This window comes from Arvicanthis niloticus, chromosome X (genome assembly GCF_011762505.2).
Source record: "Arvicanthis niloticus isolate mArvNil1 chromosome X, mArvNil1.pat.X, whole genome shotgun sequence".
NCBI lineage: Eukaryota > Metazoa > Chordata > Mammalia > Rodentia > Muridae > Arvicanthis > Arvicanthis niloticus.
In genome coordinates this window covers 125,570,322-125,587,705 of record NC_047679.1, presented here as the reverse complement: position 1 = coordinate 125,587,705, position 17,384 = coordinate 125,570,322, and the positions used below count along the sequence as shown (strand labels likewise).

The 17,384-nt window shown below is 43.5% G+C and overlaps 1 protein-coding gene and 1 pseudogene across 1 annotated transcript; both read right to left on the bottom strand.

Moving 5' to 3' along the window:
- Window positions 1-331: 331 nt before the first annotated feature.
- LOC117695666 (U6atac minor spliceosomal RNA) lies at window positions 332-442 on the bottom strand (annotated as a pseudogene).
- A 7,768-nt stretch (window positions 443-8,210) lies between these two features.
- LOC117695180 (melanoma-associated antigen 10-like) lies at window positions 8,211-9,134 on the bottom strand. The gene has a single exon (XM_034486029.1). The coding sequence runs from the start codon at window positions 9,132-9,134 to the stop codon at window positions 8,211-8,213; it is 924 nt and encodes a 307-aa protein (XP_034341920.1).
- Window positions 9,135-17,384: the final 8,250 nt, after the last annotated feature.

The following is a 17,384-nucleotide window of genomic DNA, read 5'->3' as shown; positions in this document are numbered from 1 at the left end:
AGCTGGTTTCATTAGGCATTTTCATAGACATTTTGTGTTTGCTGATGTTTCCTCTGTGATCCCCTCTGCTATCTGCTATGCTCTACCCTACCCTCTTCCTGGGACACCTCCTTTCTCTTTCATGTCACATGTAGTATATAACCACTGTGGCCCATTCTTCTTTTCCCTCTTCTGGCTGCCCTTAGTTCCCTTACATGTAACACACACACACACACACACACACAAAATCACACACACAAACACACAGACACTTAAAATGTAAGAATTACAAACAGGAGGGAACAGGTAGTATTACTATTCTAGGGTCTGGGTTAATAGCCTTAACATAGAAGGAGAATAGTCATTTTCTATATCAAAGCAAGAGACTGGGTCTTAACCACTTGTCCCCAGCACTCTTCCATCTTTGTTAAAGGGGTTGCTACCCTCTCCTTCCATACAGCACGAGTTTGCTAAGTCAGCTGTTATCTGCTGTTGGAGGCCGACTTTTAGCAGAAAGCGGCTATCAGATTTGCAGCCATCTTGAGCCATATACCCTGACATGAGACTTGGATACAATAGCCTACAACAGCTGAGCACACTCTGATAATCTTGGTTTAGATACCTTGGGCATGTGAGATTAAAGGTGTGTGAGATTAAAGGTGTGTGAGATTAAAGGTGTGTGAGATTAAAGGTGTGTGAGATTAAAGGTGTGTAATTTAAGAGTGTGATTTAGAAGTGTAGAGATCAGATTTAGAGACAAGACCTAAGGGCATGATTAAAGGTGTGACCAAAAGGCATGGCTTAGAAGTGAGACATATAAAAGCAGAGAATCAGACATTTTAGAGAGAACAACTTGGAGAACAATTTGGAGTAACAGAGATTCAGACACTAGGAGTAGGAGTAGACATTAGACACTCGGAAGAGAACAAAAGGAGTACAACTAGGAACTAGGAACTAGGAACTAGGAACTAGGAACTCAAGACTTGAGACTTGGACTAGGACCAGAGACTGAAGAATAAACGGGATTGAATCACACTCTGTCTGGTCTCCATTCTTCGACTCCATCCTTACTCTCTCTCTCTTGCTGAACCCCGACCTGCGGACCAGAGCAGCAGCTTGGGCCAGGACACAGTGGCCGCCAAGCGCTGAGTGGAGAGGGCCTCAACATTTTAGGCCGCCCAAAGTGGGGCAGCCTAGGCCCCAATATTTTTGGCACCTGAACAGGGACTAGTGCGGTTCTCAACAATCTGCATCCATCTCAATGAGGACAGGGGCTCTTGTGAAGCGGGATCTCATACTGCACAGGCTTGTGGAGTACTATTCTGTTCTGTGGAGTATGCTCTGCACAGTGGACCCATAGCCGGGTGGTAAGAATGAGCCTATCCTTGGAAAGATCCAAGAACAGCTGTGAGTCCATACTGTCCAGTGAGAACCTTGGAGAGCCAGCATCACCTCAATGTTGTGCCTTCAAGAGAATTTATCGTTAAGGAAATACTGTCTGTCAATTTGTCAGCCTCCTGGAAGTGTGACTTTCTTTATAATGTGCTAAAGGAGGCAAATTGATATTCTCCTCTAATGGACAGGCATCATTTGAAGTTGTGGAGTGTTGAGGGGCAGTGGGAAGCTCATACCATTCTGAGGCAGAAAACATGACAGATGTACTAAGGGGCGAGCTATGATGGTACACAGCATTGCACCTATTGGTGGTCTCACAGTTAAACAGAACCTCAGCACTGTAAATGTTCAGGGTTGTCTGGATAGGTGTAGCAATGTCAGAAGAGGGTGAAAGAAGAGACACAAACAAAGCCTGTGTGGTCCTTTGAAAACTTTCCAGGTACAAAGAACAGAAAATAAAAGAGAGGCTAGAGAAATGACTCAGCGTTTAAGACCTCTTGTTGTTCTAACCTGGGTTTGGTCCTCAGCACCTACATGAAACCTCACACCACTTGCAGATCCAGTTTCTAGAGCATCTGGTGCCCTGTTTTGGCTTCTGTAGGGACTGGAATGCATTGCTGCAGGTGTATACAAACAGACAACTTTCATAGATTCAAAATAAAAAAGGAATTAACTTTTTAAAAGAGAAATATAAGAAAAGATAAGAAGACATGAAATCTAGAGGGAATCAACAGGTGAAGGAATCATTTCCCTATTTCTTTCTTCCCTCTCTATCTGCCTGTCATATCCTGAGATGCTGTGAGGGTAGTGCCTATCAAAGTGACATGAGTAAGATCCCACTTTCAGCAAGAGGACACAAGGGACTGTTCCAAGTTCCATGTGAGTGAGAGCATGGTCCCATCCACCTGAGTACGAATACCTGGATGCCATCAGAGAAGATCATGCAGGAATCATCATGGTCTGTATGTCTTATAGAACCTGAAGCAGAGGTGCCATGCTCCAGACCACAGACAGGGCTATGACAGAGTCACAGGCACCATGGAGTGAAAGATCACTGCACCCAGAGTGACAGAGGATTCTTTTTAAATGATTCAGTTTTAGTACCAGTCATGTGGGTCTTGTTTCTTTGTTAGAGCACATGAGTGCAGTTGCCTTTGGAGGACTGGAGAGGATGCCTGATCCTTGAGCACGGACTTACATGAGACTGGGAGCTCCCTTAACTGGTAATGAATGTATAACAGGGAAAACCCAAAGACTCTCAGGTAACCAAAACTTGACCCATCCATGCACCCATACTGTAGCCCCAGGGATATGAAAGTAATGACATGATTAAAAGGAAAAGGTGACACACTGAAACTTGCCAGAGCCCTGGTAGATTGGGGGTGGCAGGCTCTACCCCTATACCTAGGTCATCTACCAAACAATATTAAGTGTGTATAGTGAAAGGTAACAACACTGGTGTGCGCTGTTTCATTTTTTAGTGGAAACTTGATGTGATATCTGTAGGGTTGTCTTGCCTGCACATTCCTCCTGGGCACCACATGGTCCAGTGTCCATGGAGACCTGAAGACAGAGCCTGATCCCTTGGACCTGGACTCACAGACAGTTGCTGGTGAGCTGCTTGACTTGTGGGTGGGGGAATTTCACCTGGAAGCTCTACAAGAACAGACATGGCTCTGAACTGCTGAGGAATCTCCTCAACCCCATGAGGCAATAGCATCCTTTACCTCTTGGCAAAGATTCTGCTAATACCAGACTTCCCCTGAAATCTCTATATTCTAAAGCGCCTAGAAAGATAGAACCTTGTAAGTCCCCTAGTAGCCATGTCACAGGAAAGGATTCTGGGGAAAGCCGAGAGACAAGATTTTCCTTTTTTCATTAATGGCAGATTCCTCTATTGGTCAGGATGATTTTATCATTTTCTTGGGAGATCACCAGTAATATCTTTCCTTTAGACCAGCAGCGAACCTTCACCTGTGAGTCTGTGCTGTGACACATCTGACCACTCTCAGCAAACACCTCAACTGGTGCCTTGGTCACTGTGAAAGACAGTCACAGGGGAAGGCAGGGGCTCCTTTCTTCCCTACAGAAGATGGATGCATCAAGAACACAGAAAATGGACCAGCAGGGACATTGTGCATGAGCACCAGAGAGTCCTGGGAATGACCAGAGACTTCCATACTGGGACACTCAGCTATCCAGAATGCACTCAGGGACAATCCCCCAATCCTGTGTGACTCATGCACAGCTACCTTTCCTTAGAAGCTGATTTCCTTAAGTTGCACTGGCCTCCTGGAGGGTCCTTTTGTTTGAGGCCTGATAAGACCTTTTGAAGAGCCAAGAAGCACCCTGTCCTTAAGAGCAGAAGGGTCAGCGGTTGTGCCAGAAGTATTGGAACTGTCTGAGCCGTGGGTGCATGCAGACTCCTGCCCAGTGACCTGTGGCAGGAATCAGGGAGATTTCCAAGGACCTCAGAGCTCATCACCTGGGAAATGGGGTGATAAAGCCTGTCCATCTGGAAGCTGGAGTCTCTGTGCTACATGTAAAGGCCCCGGGGCAAATGCCTGTGGTGAAGAGAGCTGTAGTGAAAGGTAGAAATGAGGTAGCTAATGAGCCCAAAGGAATTCGCATGGAGAAACTTCACTAAATCCTCCCCCTTGTCAGACACATGTGGAAATCTGGGTGTTTTCCTCACAGGGAGAGAAACTCCTAGCTTGCTAGTCAGAGACTAGCTCCAACCCACCCTAAAGCTACATTTCCAGCCAAACCACTCACTACCCACTGCTGTTCACGAAAATCCCAAAGCCATTATCTCCTGAGAGTCTCCCAAATTACAATGGAGAGAAGGAGGTGAAATGTTATCTTAGGAACTAGAACATGGAGCAGAACGTGGACATGCAGGCTGCTCTACCCTCTGGATCTGGTTTAGCTCCCTGGAACCTGAAAACATAGTGGGCATCATCAGTGGGCATCTATAATCCATGCACATCCTTGTTGGGAGCCGACTTTAGTAGAAAGCGGCTACATCAACTTTGCAGCCATCTGGAACCATATACCCTGGTGAAAGACTTGGTTGTCAAAAGCCTATAACAGCTGAAGCACACTCTGATAAATATATTGTTTATCCCACATAGCTTGTTTTGCTGTTTAGTGACCTCAGCTGTATGGTGCACGAGGTACAGTGTTTTCACCTGTGTTCTCCTGCTTGTGTATATAAATACCTCAGAATTCCCTTCAATAGGAGAGACTTGAGAAAATAGAAGAGACTTGATCACACCCTGTCTTGTCTCCATTCTTCGAGTTTCTTGCCCCAAGAGCCCCACATCTCTCTTGACCAGAGCACTTAGCCCCAAAAGCTTTGAGCCAAAGCGTTAAGCGAGAGTGCAGGATCTCAACATTTGTGGCGCCCAACATCAGGCTCCAGTAAGCGGGATACAGTGGAAGACACCCTGCGCTGGAGAACCAGTCAACTGACAGAGCCTCAATGTTTGAACTCCAGTAAGCGGGATACAGTGGAAGACACCCTGCGCTGGAGAACCAGTCAACTGACAGAGCTGGCTGAATTTGGAAGTGAAACAAAGGTGATTGCATAGTAACAAAAACGGGGCAAGAAATAAGTAAGCAGAAACAGATGAAAAAGGTTTTAAAGATGCAAGGAGTAAATTGCAGGCTGCTCTGAGTCAAGAGAGCCAAACAGATAGATAAAGGTTATAGTAACTAAAACGGGGCAAGAAATAAGTAAGCAGAAACAGATGAAAAAGGTTTTAAAGATACAAGGAGTAAATTACAGGCTGCTCTGAGTCAAGAGAGCCAAACAGATAAATAAATAAAGGTTATAGTAACGAAAATGGGGCAAGAAATAAGTGAGTAAAAACAGATGAAAAAGGCTTTAAAGACGCGAGGAATAAATAGAAGGCTGCTCTAGACAGAGAGCTAAGCAGAATGATAATGTTAATTGATTTAACTTTCAAAATGGGTGTGATTCTGAGTTATATAGTTATATTTTTCTGGATAAAAACTCAATGTAAAGGTTTTTCTGGTTACTGGCTTAAGGAAAGGCTAATTTGGAAAAAAAGGTTTTTCTATGAGTTTTCTGATGAGGTCACTAAGGTAGTAGTTATGTCTTCCAGAATTATATGGATCAGACATGACAGAGGTAGGCCTCCAGAACACTAGATTTCAGAGAATCAAAATAATTATCTTGATACTAAAATTTGTTTTGAGATTTGTATATTACAGAATACACAGCCTTGGTGAATGAATCTTCTCATCACCTGCATGTTCACTGATGCCCTGGACTTCCAGCTGGATATAGTTAAGACAGACTTCAGATGCTTATCAATTTACCCTTCCCCTCATCCCTCTTCTAATATCTCAATGCCCATGTTCAGCTTGAAGAAGTTAATGAAGAGTTGGTGCCCCAATTCCCTGGACTTGGGGACTGAAGTGGTTAATATTAGGCTGTCTTTATCTGTATAATTGTTACTAAGCTGATGCAAAATTCAAGGATTTCATTGGTATAAATTTGTGGGTACAAGGCTTAGACGTTTCACTTCTCCAACAGGGGAAGTTGTGTGTTGCCTTAAAGAGTGTTGCTTTTATACCAACTATTTAGGCATTAAATCTCTTGTCCCTCGGGTTCATGCTGTTCAACATTTTTTTGTACTGCAACAGATAGATGCTATTCAAATGAAACCCATACAGGTCCAATATTATAGGCTGGAAGTAGGGGACTCTGACAGGCACGGTTTCCATAAGTTTTCCCAGGCTTTCCTTTTGAAAAAATTTAAAAAGGGGGATCTGTTGGGAGCCGACTTTAGTAGAAAGCAGCTAGATCAACTTTGCAGCTATCTGGAACCAAATACCCTGATGAAAGACTTGGTTGTCAAAAGCCTATAACAGCTGAATCACACTCTGATAAATATCTTGTTTATCCCACATAGCTTGTTTTGCTGTTTAGTGACCCCAGCTGTATGGTGCATGTGGTAAAGTGTTTTCACCTGTGTTCTCCTGCTTGTGTATATAAATACCTCAGAATTCCCTTCAATAGGAGAGACTTGAGAAAATAGAAGAGACTTGAAAGAGACTTGAACAAAAAGAGACTTGATCACACCCTGTCTTGTCTCCATTCTTCAAGTCGCTTGCCCCTCCAGCCCCACCAACTCTCTCTCTTGACCAGAGCACTTAGCCCCAAAGGGTTGAGGCAGAGTAAAGGCCACAACACATCCTTGGTGAGGTGTTAGGCAGACAGGCATGGGAATGAACCACAGTTTCTCAGGTCAGCCATGCTGGATCATTGCAGGCAGCAGTAAAAATGACAGTGACCCTGCCTGGAGTGGGAGCCATTAAAACCAGCAAAGATGTTGACTTGACCTTGAGAAATCTGGGAATCCATTGGAAAGCCATTTTCTTATGTCCACACTTCCACCAAGACCTGCATACTTATGCACTCACACTTAACACACACAAATGCTTGTTAAATGGAACTGGGGCTAGAGGTTTTGTTCAGTGGTTAATAGCCCTTACTGCTCTGGTAGAGGACCAGGGTTTAGCTTCCAACACTCACATGGAGGATTACAACCTCGAAAAGTTCAGTTTTGTGAAATTAGTCACCCTCTCCTGACCCCTGGGGACACCAGGGTCATATGTAGTGCAGTCATATGTGCAGGTAAAACACTCGTCCAAGTGAGAAACGATTGAGTTATCTGAATAGTCAGCTCTGCCTCTCCTGACCAAGGAGGCAGAGGAGGGGGAGTTCTAAGATCCACTTTTCCACAATTCCACCATGACTCACAAACCTCTTCCAGAGGTTGGGGGTCAGCCCTGCAGTGCATGTGGTGTGCTCAGCTGTAATTCCAGATCCTGTACCAGGACAGTATTCTCTGCCTACTTTGTTTGGGTTTTGATTGATTGTTTCAGCCTAGGGGTTTGCAGATGTTTGTGTTGATGTTTAATCTCTGAAGGACACTCCAGGCTGACTCTTTCCTGCCAAGTTACTAAGGAGCAGGGATTGCTCAGAGCACTTTCCCCATCTCTCTACTCTAAGTTCACCACAACTCCCCCCACCCCACCCCGAAAGACCTGGTCTCAGCTTCTTTCTCATTTTCCACACTTACAACTGCCTTCTTTATGGCATTGACATGTGGCTGCTCTTGCTTAGAGAGCACACTGCTGCTTTCCTGTGCTTGGACTTCCGATCTAAAGCATTTCTTGATGGCTCCCTTGCAAGTCTGCTTCCTCTGCACTCACACATCCTGTGGGTACTGACAGATCTGACTTCTCCCATGTCTCCCTAACACAGAGCCTTAGAGAGACCATGTGCTCACTGAAGATTTAGGGTAGCAATTCCCTTTTGATTTCATTTTGTAATAAGAAATTAAATAGAAAGAGATGAAGAAATCAAGAAGAAATTTATTTTGTTGTTCAAAATATTGTGAAGTTCTTTGCATTGTCAAAAAATTTCCATTTCAAATGCCATGAAATCAGTGACATTGTACAAGTTAGACAGAAGGAGGCAACCTCCTTTTTTTTTAAATAATAAGACTCTCCTAGTCTGGATCAAGAATACAGGTTTTAGTAATTCCATTCATAAAGGGGAAACGTCTACAGCCAAGGAATCTTGTAGTAAAAGTAACAGCATTTTGGTACAGCAAGAAACCCCAAGACACCCAGTCATAAAAGGAGAAATAGGATGGAACTCCTCCCAACAGCTCTGAAATGAGGGTATAGTTCTTAGACCAATGACTCTGCCTGACCTGATGTTGGATGTGCACTGCCAGTGCACTAGAATGGGGTGCCAGTCAGAGCAGAGGTACCATTTGCAAGGTGCTCCTGACCTAGGACCTCAGTAGCTCTTCTACCAAAGCCTCTGCATACCTGAAGGGATTGGATCTGGGATGCTGCCTAACTATGCTGGCAAAAAACATCCAGACTTTCATCTTGGTGTTTTCGGCACGGGCCCTTGGGCCCCACAGGAAGTCACGGCTAGGAGGGAGGCTGCCCGGCACCAGTCTGTATTCCAGGTACCCTTCCTGCACAAAATGCTCAGTGATGAGTTTCCTGGGCTCCCCATACATGAAATGTTCGCTCCCAGCATACAGCCCTATGTTATTCAATAAAGGCCACAACTCCTCCTCACTGACACAATTGTCATGCAAGAAGATGATGCATAGCACAATGATGACAAGGCCTGTCTTGGGTATGCCTGGAAGGCCATGCTTCATCCTGTCATAGGTGATCCCCAGTGCAGGGACAAAAAAGTAGGAGTGGACAAGGGGGTACACTTCTATAACGTCAGTGCCAAACAATAGCCACATGCAATCAGAGGCCTTAGTAAATATCACGTGGTAGGACAACTCATAAGCTCTTGTGATCTCAGCCAGCATTTCTGCCTTAGTTACTATTTGGTTATTTCGACACTTGAAAAGGAGGAAGTGCACCAGACTAACTACCTTTCTACTTATTGCTTCCTGTGTAGGGAACACTGCACTGGCCACTTCCCTCGATTGGTTATGAGACCCTACAGCAGATGGTACCCCTGCAATGAAGTGCATGACAATAGGACGATAGGAGGCACTCTGAGAACTCTGAGATGATCTCAGCATTCCTCGCACAGACACATCCCCTAAGGTTGAGGCAGTGGCCACCACCTCCCCCACATTTGCTATGGGGACATGGGTACCCTTCAGGTCCCCTGGCTTGCTTTGGGACTGAGTACTGTCCAGGACATTGAAGTTCTGGCTCTTCTTAGGAGGATCCATGTTGAATATACTTGAGATCACAGACAGGACACCTTGGAGGTCACAGGGATGAAGACTCACAGGACTTAGGGAGAAAGCAAGAAGGTGAGTGGATTCTGACAGCAGGTACTTGGTCAGCTCTCAAATCCCTGTTAGAGGATTTTGCTTGGGGAATGCTCTGTGGTCAAAGTATAGTGGTACTGCATATATCATGGCCTAAAGGAAGAATATACATGGCTTCACTGTGCATGCCTTCTCTTGCCTGAGGTAAATCCTCAGAACAACTTTCTGTGTCTCTGAAGTGGAACAGAAGGCAGTAAGGGCACCTCCCACTTCCTGATACCTGGTCAAGGGTTACTGAAAGAGAGAACCCAATTCAGTGTGGTTCATTTATGCTAAAACAGGACAGTACCCTGATTCTTGCCTTGAAGAATGGATACATCTAACCTGCTCTAGATGATCCTGCTGTCCAACTTCTTAAGGCAAGATGCTAATCTGCGAGAAAGGCAGAACAGGAGAGGGGAATCCACTCTAAGTTCCTTGGTTTACCCACCCTCGGCCCTCAGGCAGGCAGGTAGGTAGTGAGGACTCTTGCGTATGAGGAAGGGACTCCTCAGCTCTCACCCTGTGTCCTCACAAACTTGACCTTCCTCTGATGATCCAGGCCAAGGAGCTCTCAGCAGGCCTTTCAGCTCCTGCACTCTTCTGCCTTGAACAAGGGCAGGAGACATACCTGCTCAGGACTCTTTGTGTGCCTCGGGGAAGTCTCTTGTGGGGCCACTGTCTGTGGTCTGGAGTGGAGACTCCTTTGCTCATGCCCTGGGATCCTTTCCCTGAATTTCCTATCTGAAGACCTGATTTCAAGGAAGGGTTCCCACTCTGGTGAAGTTCCTCACTTGAATACCCTGTAGTCCACTCCAGAGAACTGGGACCCCTGTGGGGGATATACTATAATGGCCAACTGTCCTGAGCTCATCTCTTAGGAGATAGGAGTTCCCAAAATCCACCTGCAGAGCATCTTAGCTCACTCTCTCGAGATCCTTGCTTTCCATGGAAGGCATGGAAGCCCCTAATAAGGGCTCCCAGTCATTGCAACAGGAGCATACATGCTTTATGCACTCTTTTGTATGGGGGATGGGGCCCACTTCACCTGTTCATTTTGACCATGACTACATACCTGGATTCCTGGTCAAAATGGATACCTACTCTGGCACAGATGCCTGGCACCCCGTGGGCTCTGGTGGTATCCCAGACTTAACAGGCTCACCTTCCTGAGAGAGGAGACAGAAGTCAAGATGTATCACTTCTGGATATTCTTGGGCAGGGGCTTCTAAAAACTGGCAAAGTGGTCAGGGTCCTGTATTTTGTTTCAAATTACAAAGATTTTCTTCCTCCTCATTCAACACAAAGCACTTCCTGACCCACTCACCCCCACTTCCATCTTTCAGGCTAATGCCACCTCTGAATTCCACCTTCGCAGCTAATCTACAAGTCAGAGATGACATCTAACCTCCAAGTCAGAGACGGCATCTTTGGTGTATGCTAGATCTCCACTCACATTCTGTGCAGCAGAGCAGGCAGCTTTTGCATGTCCTTTATCAGGGGTCTTATGCTCCTCCTGGGTGGTCCTGGTTCCTTATCCTTACATATCGGAGGCCTTACACCCAGAAAAAAAATGTCCCTGCTCTTTCTCACACCACAGTCTTAAGCAAACGCACAGTGAAACAGTTTGGCGTCCTCAAGGCATCAGAATACAAGGGTGTATAGTGACTCAACTGTGCTCTGAATGGCAAGGATGGCATTATTGTTTAATTTGGACCATACTTGGTGCCAGGCTGCAGTAATTCTTAACCTACTATCTAGAAATTTTCACTTAGGTCAAGCTTATAGTGTCTCTTTGCTTCTGATAGAGTATCTATCCCAACCAGGAATTCTGTTGTATGTAAAATAGTGGGGGAAGTGGCTCATTGCAGCAAGTGGGTACTTGGGCATTCTGTAAGCAACAAGAACATAAAACCTTGGCTTTAAAACTGTCAATTCCTAGGAGGGAGATTTGGAAGCCCTAGTCGTGGTAATACTCCCAGTCACCCTAGGTTTGTTTCTTTGACTGACAAAAGGAATACAATGTAGCTACATTGTGTCTCTACAAAGTGCTCAAGACCTCTAGCAATTCTGTCTGTTCCCCTTGGGGACATGCTAACCAAACACTGTATACTTGTGTGGAGTTGTTAAAATAGTTTTAAAATAGAAGGGGCCTTGAGGCTAGATTCATACACATCAACACAGTTGGTAATGGAGTCACAAATTAAAACAGTCCCACTTGTTTTCACACTAAAAAAAAATAATAAAAAGAGAAAAGCAATATGGATAAACAGTAGCAATGAATAAATCTGGGCAAAGTGAAAAAAAAAGAGAAAGCTTTTTATTCTCAAAGGGGCCTTTGCAAACCTGGAAACTAGTCACATACACTAAGAAAGCATGGGGTGGGTGTCACACTGTGGTCCGCTCACAAAATAGCTCCCATCTGTCTATGCAGGAAGCTTGGTGTGACTTACTCCCTAGCTCCTCAGAAAATGGCTATGCCCACCCCCAAGTGCCTGGATGTAGAATGCCATGTGTGACATGTCCTCGACCCCCCCCCCCACTCAGTCTTATTCCCAGGAACTTCACAAATAGCTTTGAACCCCACAAAGCCTCTTATGCAAGAAACATTGTATGGCCTCAAGTGTTCTAGGTACGTCAGAAAATGACTGTGCCCCTCTCTGGCCTAATGTCTAAAGAGTGGCATTATCCACTCCTTCCCAGGCACCACAGAAAACGACTCTGAGCTCCTGCTGCCAAGGCCTGGGTAAAGAGTCCTGTGGGTGAAGGTCTCCATCCCAGGAACCTCACATTTTCAGTAGCATTAGAAAATAGCTCTGATCTCCTCCTCTTCCCCAGTTAACAAAGACCTGAAACACAGTACTAATGACACCCTTGCAGGCACTTCTGACAGTGGCTCTAAGCCCCTTGAGTGCCTGCAGATAGAATGCAGTCCTTTCTTGAAGGTTTCCCTTAAGGAACTTCACAAAATGTCTTCGGTCCCCTAAGGATCCAGATGCAAGAAGCTTAGCATGCCTTCCTACTTCCAATTACTTCGGTAAATGGCTCCAAGCCTCCTTCACAAATCCTCAAACACCTGAAGCCCTGAGTTACTGAAGCCCTTCGAGGCACCACAGAAAATGACTCTGAACCTCTCAAGTACCTGGAACCCCCTGTGTGACGGTATCGGTTCCAGGAGCCTCACAAAATGGTCTCAACTTCTCCCAATCTCCCACATTCAAGACTCCTAGTGCAGCCTTCACACTTCTGGACACCTCAGAAAACAGCTCAGAGTCTTCACCCCCAATTCCTACCAACCTGAAGCACTAAGTTAAAGACAGCCTTCCACAGAAAAAGACTCTGAACCTCTCAAGTACCTGGTACCCCCTGTGTGACGGTCTCTGTTCCAGGAGCCTCACAAAATGGTCTCAACTTCTCCCAATCTCCCACATTCAAGACTCCTAGTGCAGCCTTCACACTTCTGGACACCTCAGAAAATGGCCCCGAGTCTTCACCCCCAATTCCTACCAACCTGAAGCACTAAGTTAAAGACAGCCTTCCACAGAAAAAGACTCTGAACCCCTCAAGTACCTGGTACCCCCTGCGTGAAGGTCTCTGTTCCAGGAGCCTCACAGAATGGCTTTGAATACCGGAAGTAACAGATGCAAGGAACACATGCGGCCTTCACACTTCCGGACACCTCAGAAATGGCTCCGAGCCCCTACCACATCCCCATTTTCTTAACCTATTTTTGAGGAGACTTGAGGGCTTTAAAATGATTTCTTTACTTTAAAATCAGGATTGATATGAACCTTGAAAGACTAGTATTTTGAAGAGGAATTCACTAGACAGAAACAATAGCTTTGTGTTTTAATGTTATAAATATAGAATGAACTTTATCCTAAAATGTAAGATGTTAGCCATTATTATTAAGAAAGACTTAATGACATAGCCATTTGTATTAATGAAAGAGTGAGATTACCTCCATTCTGAACCTAAATATTTCTTGAGAGTATATTTCCTATAGTTTTGAAAATGAAAATAAAATTTAACCTAAAGACATTGGACAAACATATATATGTTCATTCTTTTATGTATATCTAATAATATATTTTCACGAAGATTAAAGTTATTTCATTAAAAATGTAATACAATTATTTTGGAAGAAACTTTAATGAACATTTGTATATTCAATCTTAAATATTGTGGGTTAATGAAGCATGTGTCCCATGACCGTTAAAATGCTTGTTTTCATATCCAAAGGTAGAATTGTAAGGTTTTATGAAACATTAAAAAGAACATTAGATATTATTTTATTAACTATAAAATACATTTGTAAAAACTACTCATCAGGTATATGCATATGTAAATATATATACATATATAATCATATATATTTATATGTGAGTATATGTGTATATAAAATATGCATATATACATACTATATAATGTTAGCAAAACATTTGACTTTATTCTTACATGTATTGTGTGTGTGTGTGTGTGTGTCTGTGTGTGTGTATGTCTTGATTTACTATAATCTACCATAAACCACAATTTTAATTAAAATTTCTAAGTTAATATTTTAATGCATCATAAAATTCAAAGACCATTTCACTGTGACCTTGCTTTTTCCTGGGCTTCCTATTTACCTCACTGCTTGCAACTCTGCACCTCAGCTCCTTTAAATTTATGCTTTCCACAATTACACCTTTCTATTTTTAAGGCACAAATCTTACTCTGGGGCATCAAACGTCCCCGGGACCAATGGCCTCCCCTCTAGTTGCTGTCAGGCAAGGCCATCCTCTCCTACACATGTATCTGGAGCCATGGATCCCTCCAGGTACACTCCTTTGTTGGTGGTCGATACTTTGGGAGAACCAGATATCCAGGCCAGACTATGTTGTTCTTCCAATGGGGTTACAATCCCCCTCTGCTCCCCCAGTCCTTCTGCCAGCTCCCCCACCAGGTTCCCTGAGTTCACCCTGATGGTTGGCTCCAAGCAACCCACTCTGCATTGGTCAGTTGCTGGCAAGACCTCCCCAGGAACTGCCACACTTGGTTCCTGTCTGCAAGTGCCTCTTGACCATGCCGGCAGTGTTGGGTTTGGTGTCTGCAGACATGATGTAGCCTCAGATGGGATTCCCAGTTGACACTTCCTTCAGTCTCTTTTCCATTTTTTGTCCCTGTTCTTGCTTTGGACAGGAACATTTCTGGGTTAAAAAAACTTTGAGATGGATGGGTGGCCCCATCCATCAACCAGGGTCTGTGCTTATCTACTGCGGGTAGTCTCCACAGGTTCTATCCCCCCTTCTCTGCACTTTATGGCTAAAGTCAATCTCGTTGGGTCCTGGGACCCGCACGTTCCTCTGGTGTCTGAGATGTTCCAGTGGCTATCTGCAGTTCCTCATCTATCCTGCTACCTATTTTTATTCGATCTCCTTAACCTCTGTACCTCTCTCATATCTCCTCCAGTTTCTGATATTGCCACCCTTATTTCCTCCCCCTCCTTTCTCCCTCCCTTGTCCCCCTCTCCTTCCACCTCCCACATTCATCCTGTTCCCCTCTGAATACAGGACTGAAGCATCCACCCCATGGTCTTCCGTCCTTCTATGCTCCCTATGGTCTGTAGGTTGTATCATGGCCATTGTGAGCTTTTGTGTTATTACCCACTTATCGGTCAATGCATACCATGTGTGTTCTTTTGTGTCTAGGTTACCTCATTCAGGATAATATTTTCTAGTGCCATCCATTTGCCAGTGAATTTCATGAAGACATTGCTTTGAATCACTAACTAATACACTATTGTGTACATGTACCACATTAACTGTATCCATTCTTCTGTTAAGGGACGTCTGGATTCTTTCCAGCTTCTGGCTATTATAAATAAGACTGCTATAAACATAGTGGAGCATGTGTCCTTCTTACATGATGGAGTAACTTTTGGGTATATGCCCAAAAGATAATAGCTGGAGTGGTATAGCTGAGTCTTCAGGTAGAACTATTTCAAATTTTCTCAGGAACCGCCAGACTGAGTTCCAAAGTGGTTTACTAGGTTGTAGTCCCACCAGCAATAGAGGGATTGTTCCTCTTTCTCCACATCCTTGCCAACCTCTGCTGTCACCTGCATGTTTGATCTTAGCCATTCTTACTGGTGTGAGTAGAATCTCAGGGTTGTTTTGATTTGTATTTCCCTGATGACTAAGGATGTTAAACATTTTTCAAGTGTTTCTCAGCCATTCAAGATTCTACCTTTTAATAGGGTTATTTGGTTCTCTGGAGTCTACCTTCTCACATTCTTTGTATATTTTGGATATTATCCCTCTATCGGATGTAGGGTTGGTAAAGATCTTTTCCCAATATGTGGGTTGCCATTTTGTCCTATTGATAGTGTCCTTTGCTTTACAAAAGCTTTTCGATTTTATGAAGTCCCATTTGTCTATTGTTGCTCTTAAAGCATAAGCCACTGGTGTTTATGCTCAGGAAGTTTCCCCCTGTGCCCAAGTTTTCAAGGTTCTTCCCCACTTTCTGTTCTATTCGATTCAGCATATCTAGTTTTATGTGGAGGTCCTTGATCCACTTGGACTTGAGGTTTGTACAAGGAGATAAGTATGGATCAATTTGCATTCTGCTACATGCTGACCTCCAGTTGAACTAGCACCAATTGTTGAAAATGCTGTCCTATTTCCACTGGGTGATTTTAGTATTTTGTCAAAGGTCAAATGACCATATGTATGTGGGATCATTTCTGGATCTTCAATTCTATTCCATTGATCTTCCTGCCTGTTTCTGTACCAATATCATCAAATAGTTTTTTTTGTTTTTGTTTTTACCACTATTACTCTATAGTATAGCTTGAGGTCAGGGATGGTGATTCCTCCAGAAGACTTTTGTTGTTGTTGTTCTTGAGAATATTTTTCGCTATCCTTGATTTTTTGTTATTCCAAATGAATTTGAGGGTTGCTTTTTCTATCTCTGTGAATAATTGAGTTGGAATTTTGATGGGGATTGCATTGAATCTGTAGATTGCTTTTGGCAAGATGGCCATTTTTACTATATTAATCCTGCCAACCCACGAGCATGGGAAATCTTTCCATCTTCTGAGGTCTTCTTTGATTTCTTTCTTCAGGGCTTTGAAGTTCTGTGTCCCACAGATCTTTCACTTGTTTGTTTAGAGTCACATCAAGATATTTTATATTACTTGTGACTATTGTGACGGGTGTTGTTTCCCTAATTTCTTTCTCAGCCTTTTTTATCCTTTTAGTAGAGCAAAACTACTGATTTGTTTGAGTTAATTTTATAACCAGCAACTTTGCTGAAGTTGTTTATCAGCTGTAGGAGCTCTCTGATAGAATTTTGGGGTCACTTATGTATACTATCACCTGAAAATAATAATATCTTGACTTCTTCCTTTCCTATTTGTATCCCTTTGACCTCCTTTTGTTGTCTAATTGCTCTGGCTAGAACTTCGAGTACTATATTGAATAGGTAGGGAGAGAGTGAGCAGCCTTGTCTTGTCCCTGATTTTAATGGGGTTGCTTTGAGTTTCTCCCCATTTAGTTTGATGCTGGCTATTGATTTGCTGTATATTGGTTTTATTATATTTAGGTCTGGGCCTTGAATTCCTGTTCTTTCCAAGACCTTTACCATAAAGAGGTGTTGAATTTTGTCAAATGCTTTCTTAGCATCTAGTGAGATGATCATGTGGTCTTTTTCTTTGAGTTTGTTTATATGGTGTATTACGTTGATGTATTTCCATGTATTGAAACATCCCTGCATCCCTGAGATGAAGCCTACATGTTCATGGTGGATGATCATTTTGATGTGTTTTGGATTCTGTTTGTGAAAATTTTATTGAGTACTTTTCATCAATATTCACAAGGGAAATTGGTCCGTAGTTCTCTTTTTTTGTTGGGTCTTTTTGTGGTTTAGGTATCAGTGTAACTGTGGCTTCATAGAAAGAATTGGGTAGTGTTCCTTCTGTTTCTATTTTATGGAATAGTTTGAGGAGTATCTGTATTAAGGTCTGATAAAATCCTGTACTAAAACTATTTATCCTGAGCTTTTTCTTTTCTTTTTTTTTTTCTTTTTTTTCTTTTTTTCTTTTTTTTTGGTTGGGAGATATCTAATGATCAGTTCTATTCACTAGGTGGGGATGGGGGTGGTTATGGGGCTGTTTAGAAGATTTATCTG